This window comes from Orcinus orca, chromosome 10 (assembly GCF_937001465.1).
Source record: "Orcinus orca chromosome 10, mOrcOrc1.1, whole genome shotgun sequence".
Classification (NCBI taxonomy): domain Eukaryota; kingdom Metazoa; phylum Chordata; class Mammalia; order Artiodactyla; family Delphinidae; genus Orcinus; species Orcinus orca.
This window is the reverse complement of record NC_064568.1, coordinates 85,163,199-85,175,180: the sequence shown is the minus strand read 5'-3', so window position 1 is coordinate 85,175,180 and position 11,982 is coordinate 85,163,199. Positions and strand designations below refer to the sequence as shown.

Below are 11,982 nucleotides of genomic sequence, written 5' to 3'. Positions count from 1 at the left end.
ATTCATAGGCCCTAGTCCCTCGCCTGCTCCTCATAGGTAAACTCTGAGACGTTGTGCATGCCGTGATTGTGTGTCCGGCGTTGTACCTGGCTAAATGTATTCTAAACTTTAGAAAACTTAAGTTTCAGGAAGTTCCAAGTGTAAAGTCAGAGCATAAACAACACTTAACAAAGAAGTACCTTGTTACAGGAAATATTTCTGGAAACGCTAGTTTGATTTTACTATGCTTGAATTTACATCTTGTAGGTTTCAAAGAAGTTTCTCAGTCAGTTTAAGCGTTACAGAGGGATTTCTTTTTTTGTGAAATGGTTTTGGAAATTTATAATCCGTTATCGGGTTATCGAGCAGGGAATGTAGAGTACATTAGGGCAATATTCTCTCACTCTCCCCTCCCCTCCAGAACCTAAATAAATATACAGTACCAATGAAGTTAAGGTCTGTTTTTTCGAAAAAGTAACGCTCAAGGCATTGCATTCTCATGAAAATCGTGGGCGGAAAAGAACAAAAAAACAATTTGAAAAGAGCCGAGGATATAACGTAGTGGCCAACGAAACTGCAAGGTTTCTGGAAAGTTTAAATGTAGACCAATCAGAGCTTGTAACGTAAAAGTTAAACATTTTTCTCGCCCAATCACTTCACCTTAGGTACTATAAATACTAGCAAACTGCTGGGCGATGTTTCTGCGCTAATATTCGGGACGTCTGTGTATGTGTCACTTGTCATGGCTCGCACTAAGCAAACTGCTCGTAAGTCCACTGGCGGCAAAGCGCCTCGCAAGCAGCTGGCCACCAAGGCGGCTCGCAAGAGTGCGCCGGCTACCGGCGGCGTGAAAAAACCCCACCGCTACCGACCCGGCACGGTGGCCTTGCGCGAGATCCGCCGCTACCAAAAGTCCACGGAGCTTCTTATCCGTAAACTACCTTTTCAGCGCCTTGTACGTGAGATTGCCCAGGACTTCAAGACCGACCTGCGCTTCCAGAGTTCGGCGGTGATGGCACTGCAGGAGGCATGCGAAGCCTATCTGGTGGGGCTTTTCGAGGACACCAATCTGTGTGCCATCCACGCTAAGCGTGTTACCATCATGCCCAAGGACATCCAGTTAGCCCGCCGGATCCGCGGGGAGCGGGCATAATTACAGCTTTTCTCTGAAATTTCAACCAAAGGCTCTTTTCAGAGCCACCCACGTTTTCAAGTAAGGGCTGTAAGAAACTAACTTTCCAACTCAAGTTGTTCAGTATAACTTTGCATCTGCTTGGGAATGAATAGACATGCATCAACACTTGTCGGATTATGTATAATTTTTGTCTAAATATCCACTACGTATGCGAACACACTGGCCCTTTATAAGTTTATGTAAATAATACTGTTTTCTCTTACCTTAGTAAAGAGCCAGAGTTTCAGAGGCACGCGAAATGATTGGCATTTGCAGAGCATTTCAAAAACATGGCCTTGTATTAGTTGTGAAACAGGAATAGTATGAGTATAAACATTTTTACGTTTCTAACTTTGATCTTGATATTTTTACGATTATCAAAATTTATTGATAATAAATTTTCGCCTTTTTAAGTATTTCTTCTACTTAGGATATTTGGAATCATGTTTCCTCTTAAGTCTAATTCCTCCAAGTACTGTAGTTACAACAGTAGCCCAGTCAAGGAAGCAAAGACTATTGGTCAAACTGACCGCTTCCCACCTGCCCCACCCGCCCCGCCCTTCCCGCCCTTTCGCGTGAGTTCCCGGGGCTTGGAGGCGGGATTAAGGGAGGGGACTGTTGGCGTCACACTTCCGGTTTGCGCGCTTTCCATTCTCTCTTTGGGGGAGTTGGGCGGGGGGGAGAGGTGGTAGGTATATAAGGATCCGCTCTCCCTTCCTTTGTCAGTTGCCGTTGGTTTGCTTCTCTCGAAACCATGTCTGGACGCGGTAAAGGCGGCAAGGGTCTTGGTAAGGGAGGCGCTAAGCGCCACCGCAAGGTTCTGCGCGACAACATCCAGGGCATCACCAAACCCGCCATCCGCCGTCTGGCCCGGCGTGGCGGTGTGAAGCGCATCTCCGGCCTCATCTACGAAGAGACCCGCGGGGTGCTGAAAGTGTTCCTGGAGAATGTGATCCGGGACGCCGTCACCTACACCGAGCACGCCAAGCGCAAGACTGTCACCGCCATGGACGTGGTCTATGCGCTTAAGCGCCAGGGACGTACTCTCTACGGCTTCGGCGGTTAATTAAGCTTTCCGATTTCGCCATCAAGAGTTAGCATTTCTCAACCAAAGGCCCTTTTCAGGGCCACCCAACTACTCATAAAAGAAAGCTGTAACCATTAGCCAAGGCACAGGAGCCTGCAGCTCAATGGTGTGGTTAAAATGAAAACTACTGAGTCAGAAAACATTGCGGAGATTAATGTTTATATATCCATGTAACTCCCACTCGCGCCTCCATTCACTGGACACAGGTAGGGGGGAAAGGTGATACTCCAACTTACTAAAGAAAAGTGGAAAAGAACCAAGTATGGCGAGAAACTTGAATCGGTTTGCAGGAACAAAGAGAAGCACTGCCCAATCAGCAAGCCCCATTCATGGATTTCAACCAATCAGAACTGGTGATCTCATGTGGTTCCCCGCGGCGACCCAAATTTGGGGGATGGGAAATCGGGCGAGAAACGCCAAAGCCCTTGTTTAGAGAATTTTTTTAATTTGTGTTTTTACGGGTTATGAAATAGACTCCGACGAGACAGCTGAATGGCTCTCAGTCATGTCCTGAGAACAGTACTGAAATTACCGCCTCTAATAGGATGATTTGTCTCGATTAAAAAAATAATCTCTAGGGCTTCCCTGGTGGCGCAGTGGTTGAGAGTCCGTCTGCCAATGCAGGGGACACGGGTTCGTGCCCCGGTCCGAGAGGATCCCACGTGCCGCGGAGCGGCTGGGCCCGTGAGCTATGGCCGCTGGGCCTGCGCGTCCGGAGCCTGTGCTCCGCAACGGGAGGGGCCGCGGCAGTGAGAGGCCCGCGTACCGCAGGAAAAAAAAAAAAAAATTCAGACTGCCAGCAAACCCAGGGCATTGAATTCAGGCGAAATTAAAATCTCATTTACGAAGAAAACGCACTTCCTTCTCTTTCGGTGTCAACACAGCCCTCAGCAGTTAGCTGTACTTTTTTCCTTACTTCACAGAGGAATGGAAATAAGGGTGATGGAAATGTTCTAAAATTAAATAGATTGTAGTGATGGTTGTACAACTAAGTAAATATACTAAAATCCATTGAGTTGTACACTTAAAGTGGGTGAATTTTATGGTATGTAAGTTATATCTCAATAAAGCTGTTTTACATATATGTATATGTATGTGTGTGTGTATATATATATGTATATATATACATATATATATACACACATATATAATCACCAGGCAGGGTAGCAGGAGATTGTTTGTAGGGTAGACACTGTTGGTCTGTGAAGAGGTTCTCTTGCTAAAGTTGAAAGTATGGCCTGCTTGGTCTAGTCTGCCATTATAGCCACAGGAGGTTTTAAGCAAGAATGTCCCTAGTCCAATTATATATTCCAGTAGCATACCAGACTTTAGAACTCAGCTGGAGAAAGGATGTGAATTCACTTGAAGTTGGCTAAAAGGAAAACAGCTTATCCTCATCTAAAAAGATATTCACAAATGCCTCTGTCATTGGGTTCCTTTTTGTATCATTTTTATAGAAGGCTGATTTCAGCCTCAGTGTGTTAGTTTCAGTCAATAATTCTAGCTTTTTTGGTCCCATTTCCCACCTGATAACTGTCCTCCAAGATTTTGGGGGGAATGATAAAAGTACAGAGCCTGGCTTAATTTAAACTGACAATGGGGAGAGTTCAAGGCTGCGTTCTAGATGACCAGAGGAGCAAAAATGGGCCTGGTTGGGATAGTGGTCACTTTATGTTTTCCTTAGCTGGTGTCCTGGTGTCTGTCAGGAGATAGGTATTGATTTCATGTAATGTGCCTGATACTGTTGTAGGCATTGGGGTACACCAGTAAGCAAATTAGAATCTCCTGTCCTCCGTTCAGAGCATATGTAATGAAGTGTGTGGATAGTTTTCCTGCACTGGAGGGAGGTGTGGTTGCTCCATAGACCAGTTTCTGTTTTGGTTGGCTTGTTTTTTTTAGTTCATAAGCCGTGTAGATAGTATCACACTCATTTTAGTCACACCCACTACCTGAGTGAAAAACCTGTGAGCCTTCCTCAGGCCTAACAGTCATGAAGTCCTTGTTCAGAACAAAGATAAGGCTGCCTGATTTGCCACTCCTGCATCATTCCTAAGAGCCAGAGAAAACCTGGCATGCTGACTGATTCAGACAGTGCCAAGTCAAGGAATTGTAGATGGGGGATCAATTATGGCAGCCCTCTGGTGGGCTGGGGGGTGGGAGAGGGCCTGAATGCTTGTGTAGAAAATTCATGCATGCATTCATTCAACTCTGCCATAAAAGGACACAAGGGAAGACAGCAGTCTATGAAGCAGGAAATGGGTCATCAGACACCAGATCTGTCTGAATCTGTCCAGTGCCTTGATCTTGGACTTCAGTCTCCAGAACTGTGAGAAATGTTTGTTGTTAAAGCACACAGTCTATGGTGTTTTTATTATAGCAGCCTGAACCAAAACACCATTTTATGGATATAGATAATATTTTATCTGGTCCCTTCTCATGACAATTTACATTGTTTCCACTCTTTTACAAACAATGTGCTGCATTAAACCATGTTTAAGTTCTTAGTGATCTCATCCAGTCTCACCGTTTGTATGTTGATGAGTCCCAAAATTTGTATCTAGTCCACACCTCTCACCTGAACTTTAGAATCTCACTTTCCCAACCACCTAGTCAGGTGTCAAGAGAGAGACATTAGCAGAGTAACCAGGCAGCAAAGTGTTTTCTAAAGTAGCCATCAGTACACCCTTTTCAAACATTAAATCAAAGACGCTGATTATTCAGTTAGCTGGTTTATCAATTTGAGGACATACTTTAAAAAACCTTTTATAATAACCATATTGTCATGTTTGAAAGTTTCATTAAAAAAATACAGTTTACTGCAGACAGAGGAAAGAGATGAGCTGGAAGGAAGGTGAAGGTGCAAGAGAGCCACTTAATCACAAAGTAGGGAGCTTCTCCCTTACAAGCTCAAAGGCCCTGACAGAGGCCTAAGGGTTCAGAAGACTCCCTTAGTCTAGTAAATGGGAATTTACAAACTCTGCTTAGCTAGAGGCTTAGGGAGGGCCCCCAGCCTGAGAATGAAAATCAGCAATGCCGAGGCATTTTTAAACCCGAGATCACTGGCTTTACAGGGGATGACGACACTCAGCATGATGCCTGGCTCAAAGTCTAGAGGTACCTGAGGCCAAGGTCTGGGGCGCGACGCAGCGGAGGACGGGGAGGTGCTGGGAATGGAGAGATCATAGAAGGCAGATCTTTCCTGACATTGCTAAAGGCAAATACACTAGGAACTACCAGCTGGCGTCTTGCTCGCAATGTATTTTAATTGATCCGGCTTCTGACTTCTTGTGAGCGAAGCAGCACCCTCGCAGGTTCTGGCAATTTGTACAAATATCTACTGGTCCCTCCCAGGACCAAAAACAAGATCGGCGGCGATTCAGTAATGCTCGCTTCCCAAGAAACTGCCTCCTCGACGAAACTCCGGCTGGCAGTTGTCGCTCCTTTTACAGACGATGTGGGGTAGGCAGGATCCCTCCCACTAGAAAAAGCCGGGAACGCCGGGCCATAAGTCCTTCATTGCGGTTACCGGGACTTTCAAACCCCTCTCATTAGCTTTCCTTAGCCCAGTGTTAGCCCCACCCACGAGCGAGCACTTGCGGCCTGATTAGGCGAAGGTACCCCTACTCTTAGCAGGTACCCAAAGATTGGCTGATGGAGACCGGCAGTGAAAGCGAACAGTTTGGCCTGTAGATAAGGCCACGTTAGCCTTAAAACAGAACCACTTTTTTTCCAACAGATACGTTTTGAACACGGAAGTCGCGTACAGCTCTTCCTGAGCGGAGGTGGGCGGCCCTGAAAAGGGCCTTTAAAAAAAAAAAATGTATAGAATGACACTTTAGCCGCCGAAGCCGTAGAGAGTGCGCCCCTGGCGCTTGAGCGCGTAGACCACGTCCATGGCGGTGACAGTCTTGCGCTTGGCGTGCTCGGTGTAGGTGACGGCGTCCCGGATCACGTTCTCCAGGAATACCTTCAACACCCCGCGGGTCTCTTCGTAGATGAGGCCGGAGATGCGCTTCACACCGCCACGCCGAGCCAGGCGACGGATAGCTGGTTTGGTAATGCCCTGGATGTTGTCGCGCAGAACCTTACGGTGGCGTTTAGCGCCTCCCTTACCCAGACCCTTGCCGCCTTTGCCGCGTCCAGACATGATTGTCTAAATTATCGCAAACGTACAGGATGCAACAGGTTACTGCTTGGTCAAGAGTAATTATAAGCTAGAGTCGGACCTCGTTGAGAACTGAAAGCGCAGGCGGGAAAAGAGGCACTGACAGCGCCCCTTTGGCTCCGCCCCTCTCGGCAGTGATCCAATGACTATGTGGGAGAGAGAAGCTAGTAAAGAGGTTCACTTTTAAACTCTGGATTGTTTTGCTCCCTTTGCTCTGCATCTGAGGCTGTTTATTTCTTCGGCTGAGAATTCTAGTGGAGGCTTATACAGTATTTCATGGCAAATACTGTACTTTCTCATTCAGGAGAAAGTGATAGTTGCTAAGGGTAGCAGAATATGACTCCCCATTCCCCCGCTCCCATATGCTTCTTTGGCAGAAGGAGTATTTTTGAGCTGATTATTTTTTTAAAAACACCATACACAAAAACATTTCTAAAAACAGAGTAGAATTTACTCTTTTGTGAGGGACATTTACATTTATAAAGGGAATTTTAAATTGTGTCTTTTTCTCTGTACCAGGAAGAGAAGGATGACTAAATCACCAGAGAATCTCATCAATGAGGAGGCACTAGAATTAATTCTGTATAACAACCTCGTTGTTCCTTTTCCTGGTAACCTCTCATAACTGGCTCCCACCCACTTCTTAGCTGAAGATGGTATTTAAGGTGGTGGCTTGGGTCAGTATTGGGAGTTTGCTCAGTTTTTCTAGGTATTTCTCAAGCCTACGTGAGGTATACATGTTATTAAGCTTCTGTTTGCTTTTCTTTTGTTAATCTACCTTTTATACAGTGGTTCTCAGCCAAGAACTTAGAAGGGTAGAAGGAAAGTTATTTTCCCTCCCTTATAGGTATGTTGATTATTTTGAGCTGTAGCAGAACAGCAAATGCAGAGGGAAGATTTCTCTGAACTCCCATTATCTGCCTAAAGACATCCTCCAAAAGGAACTCAATTGTCATAAATCCCTTCCCAAGGAGTTTCATTAACTAGGGAAGAGTGACACTTATCTGAGGAAAGGACACTAAAAATTGACACCACACCCAGACAAACCTTGGCACAAACTATTGTCCACAAAAATTAATTGTCAATCTAAGAAAGAAATAGAGGATTTTATTAGAGCCAACCTGAGGATTATAACCTGGGAGACAGTCTTTCAGAAAACTCTGAGGACTGTTCTGCTTGTCAGAGGTCAAAGCACAGTTATATAAGTTTTTGAGACAAAGAATCATATATCAAAGTTACATATTGAGTCTACATAGTCCAGACCTTCGTGAGTAGTGGGGCATCACAATCCCTTACAGGATTGAGAAAGGAATGTTATCCCCTAAGGAGTTACCTTGCTGTAACCAGGAGAAAATTGCTCTTTTCAATGAAGCAGGCATTCCTGTGTCTTCTAAGGAAGTCTGGTCAATCTATGATGTGCACAATACACACTAAAGAGGGGTAGTGGCCCAAATAAGCAGAGAGAAAATTTTATGTTTAGAAATTTTCTTGTCCTGCCTTAAACATAATTTTATTTTATCCTGTCATACCTCTCCCATCTATTCTTCTAAGGGCCCAATCATCTTTCCTAAAAATTATTTACTCTCCCCTAAGAGGCCTACATACATACCACCCCCCAACCCCTCTTCCCTATTAAGATGGTGTTTAAGTCTGAATTTTAAGCCACCTTGAGGAGTTACTCATTTTTCCCTGGGTATCTCCCACATATACATGAGGGCTTCTGTTTTGTTTTTCTCTTGTTAATCTGTCTTTTATTTCAGGGGTCTCATAGAGGGAAAATTATTTTTCCTTCCCTACAGCTGTGTGACCTTTAACCTTGCCTTTGTTTTCTTTATCTGTAAAACTGGGTAATGATAACACTGAGGGAACTCTAGTGAAGATTTAATTTAGCTATTGTAAGCAAAGCATTGGAACAGAGATTGGCCCATGAAGTCCTATATAAATGTGACTTGTTTTCAGTTGGTATTATTTCTTAAAGAATCTTCCTGGACTTGAGATATTGCCCTGAGGTCTCATCTTTACTCCTAACACAGTATCAATCACACAAATATGCATTTACTCATGAGGATTGTTTTTTTTAAATCACAGCATCTAATAAAGCACAAAGTATCAAAGCATTGTTTTGTTTTTCATATGACATGTTAAACATGGTGGGTCCAAATATGCTCCTTTGGGCCCTCTCCCAAGGTGCACTGACAATCTCAGGCTTCTAGTTTTCCTGCAGCCAAGCCTGGGGTGCTGTTCAAATCTCCATACCAGTTTCCCACTGTTGTGTTAAATCTCTTGAAAACACTCATTGAGCAGTAACTCACTTCTACTGGGACAACCGGAAAGGCTACTACTAAATTTTTAAGTCTGAAAAGTTTACCCTGACCTTGACTTCCTCCTCCTTTCCTTTGAGAGACTTTATAACAAACCAAAACTCATTCTAGACTCCAACAGCATTAGCTGTAAACTTCAACCTGTGGTGTAACATCACTCTGTGGGCCTGGGTAAGAAAAACCCTTTCTGACTGAAGACCTTGCAGCAGCCATTTAAAAGATACAATCTGTACAGTAAACACCCCCTTTTGTCTTCAGCCTGACCTTAGTCACTCCCCTAATATAAAATAATAGATGCTTAATGCAATGATATTAAAATGCTGGCACCATCCCCCTGCTCAAAGTGTTCAGTAAATTTTCTTTCACAAATTTGATTTTCTTCCACGTTTGATTTTAAAATGTCTGAATTTTATTTCTAAACTGAGCAGAATCTATGCAAGTAAGTAATGCCAAGTAAAAAGGAAATTTAGAAGCTAAAGTTTGTCTTTATTTCAAATTTTGAAAAATCCTAGAGTATGAGAGAAAATGATACACAGTTCAGGAAAATTAACAGCATTTATATGATGCTATGTGTCCCAAACTTGATGCATATTATTCTAATAACAACCCTACGAAGTGGGTAGTGTTACCCCCATTTTTCTGATGATGGGGAAATTGATTTGTCTAAGATGACACATTAAGTAGTAAAGCTGGGATATGAACCCGGGTAAGCTAGCATCCAGATGCTGCCAGCTTGCAGAGTATACCCTAGAAAAATTAACAAGGTTATGAATTGTAAGACTGTGTTAACCTTTTTTTCCCCTAGATACTGCACAGTTGTTCTGTTGAGGGGCTCAAGTAAATGAAGACTTAAAGCCAAATCCATGTTCCTTGGCTGGGGAGGGGAAGGATCAGCCAGTCCCAGCCATTGTCCCCTGCCTATCTGATCCTCAGACAGCAATGGGCACTTTTACTTTTTAAAAGCTATCCGATCAGGCCCTGTACGTAAAACTTTTTTCCCAAGATACATAAAATATTAAAGGAAAATGTCAAACAGTGTACATAAGAGCCAGCACAGCAATAAACAAGAAAAACCAAGATACCTGGACTTCAGCAGGGGCCAAAAGCTGAGGGGCAAAATCACCTTGATTTAAGCCAAGGGCATTGGTGCCTCTGACAGACCTCTTATACGGGTAACAAAGGTCTGTGCCAGGCAGAGGCTTATACTAGTCTGGAAAAAATAAAATGTTAAAACAATATACACAGAGAGAAATATCTTTGTCATTAAAAAACATTATTTTGTAAACCAAAAGTTTTTATTGAAACCCTGAAATGTAAATAAATCCAAGTGAACAACACAACACCCATTACTATTTTGTGGGTTTATGTTTTAGGTGGGAGTTGGGCAAATTATTTTAGCAAGGTGAATCAATTCTCATCTCAGAGGTAGGCAGACTACTAGGAATAGGGTATGGAAAAAACAAGCAAAGCCTTTAGAATTGGTGGCTGTCATGTTTTTCAGCATTCTGTATTTTAGTTTGTAAAATATAGTGTAAAAGCTACACAATAAAAAGGTTATTTTTCTTCTCACATTTGGTCAGTATCCCATGTGTCACTTTTCACCCAGTGCTGAATCCCCAAACCGAAATAAACGTAAAAGCAAGATCACTGAGTCAAATAGCTAAAGTCCTATATTTGAGTAACAACTACAGCAAAGAACTGTGAAAAAATTGTACAGCATAGCATACTATTGGTACATAGCCCTAGAAAAGACAAAAGCAATGTGAGATAAAGCAATACAATCAACTGGACTATTTACAAGTAGGGCTATAATTTAATAAGGTTTGATAAACTATGCTTGGATGGCTACCTGTTAAGAAAATATGGTTAGACCCTCGCCTCACTTACAACTCCAGGAATGTCTGGCTGCAGCGGAAAGGGTTGGGACGGGAAGAATTCTACCCTAACACACCCTTAAGGGGATTTTACTTCCTTACGGTACAGCTCTTCAAGAAGAAGTTGTAGGTGGCTCTGAAAAGAGCCTTTGGGTCTAAGATTAGCACTTAATAGAAAAACAAGTTTACGCCCTTTCACCACGGATGCGGCGGGCGAGCTGGATATCCTTGGGCATGATAGTGACGCGCTTAGCGTGGATAGCACACAGGTTGGTGTCCTCGAAGAGCCCCACCAGGTAGGCCTCGCACGCCTCCTGCAGCGCCATCACGGCCGAGCTCTGGAAGCGCAGGTCGGTCTTGAAGTCCTGCGCGATCTCACGCACCAGGCGCTGGAACGGCAGCTTGCGGATCAGTAGCTCCGTGGACTTCTGGTAGCGGCGGATCTCGCGCAGGGCCACCGTGCCGGGCCGGTAGCGGTGCGGCTTCTTCACGCCGCCCGTGGCCGGTGCGCTCTTCCGGGCCGCCTTAGTGGCCAGCTGCTTGCGCGGCGCCTTGCCGCCGGTGGACTTGCGAGCGGTCTGCTTGGTGCGAGCCATGACAAAACCCCACGATGGGTGTTCTCCCAAATACCAGGGAAAAGCACTCAGCCGTCCTTCTTTTATACAGCCAGGCCACCAACTATTGGACCCAAGAACATTCGAAAGTACCCGCGCCCTCCTCTGATTGGTCCATTTCTGTGCCTGGCCCCGGAAGAATTAAGAGCTGCTTTCGGGTTGGTGAATGAATCTTAAACCCTGCCCTTTAACAATAGCGACTCCGACGCCCTGAGGTCATTTTATTACGCTTTCGCTTCCAAAACGTACAGCAAAATTACACAAAGCAACGCGGGCACCGCCAACGGATTGATTTTTTGTGTAATTTTTTTTTTTTTCCGGTACGCGGGCTTCTCACTGTTGTGACCTCTCCCGTTGCGGAGCACAGGCTCCGGACGCGCAGGCTCAGCGCCCATGGCTCACGGGCCCAGCCGCTCCGCGGCATGTGGGATCTTCCCGGACCGGGGCACGCACCCGTGTCCCCTGCATCGGCAGGCAGACTCTCAACCACTGCGCCACCAGGGAAACCCTCTTTTTCTTTTTTTTTAAGTACAACCACCAAAGATATTTTGGAAGTGCTTAGAAAAATTAGATGGGCTGCCATCTGAAATGATACTCAGATTTTCCTGAGTCTGGCACAAACATTGTGGAGTCAGGAAGATGTTTCTGACACGAGGGCGAAGTACCAAGGATCTAGTAATTTACTCAATCCCTTCAGGAAATGTGTAATGTTTTTATAAAGTTGAATAGATGCAGAGGTTTTGGGTGTTCCTTTAAGTCAACAAAAAA

At 44.5% G+C, this 11,982-nt stretch overlaps 3 protein-coding genes across 3 annotated transcripts; 1 reads left to right on the top strand and 2 right to left on the bottom strand.

Moving 5' to 3' along the window:
• The first annotated feature begins 1,068 nt into the window (after nucleotides 1–1,068).
• Nucleotides 1,069–3,093, top strand: LOC101282827 (histone H4). The gene is made up of 2 exons (XM_049693699.1): nucleotides 1,069–1,192; nucleotides 1,880–3,093. Exon 2 carries the CDS (start codon nucleotides 1,908–1,910, stop codon nucleotides 2,217–2,219), a length of 312 nt encoding a protein of 103 aa, XP_049549656.1. The 5' UTR covers nucleotides 1,069–1,192; nucleotides 1,880–1,907; the 3' UTR covers nucleotides 2,220–3,093.
• A 2,852-nt stretch (nucleotides 3,094–5,945) lies between these two features.
• Nucleotides 5,946–6,687, bottom strand: LOC117202673 (histone H4). The gene has a single exon (XM_033434738.2). The coding sequence runs from the start codon at nucleotides 6,385–6,387 to the stop codon at nucleotides 6,076–6,078; it is 312 nt and encodes a 103-aa protein (XP_033290629.1). The 5' UTR covers nucleotides 6,388–6,687; the 3' UTR covers nucleotides 5,946–6,075.
• A 2,494-nt stretch (nucleotides 6,688–9,181) lies between these two features.
• LOC117202669 (histone H3.1) lies at nucleotides 9,182–11,236 on the bottom strand. The gene has a single exon (XM_049693694.1). It carries the CDS (start codon nucleotides 11,194–11,196, stop codon nucleotides 10,786–10,788), a length of 411 nt encoding a protein of 136 aa, XP_049549651.1. The 5' UTR covers nucleotides 11,197–11,236; the 3' UTR covers nucleotides 9,182–10,785.
• Between the last annotated feature and the right edge of the window lie 746 nt (nucleotides 11,237–11,982).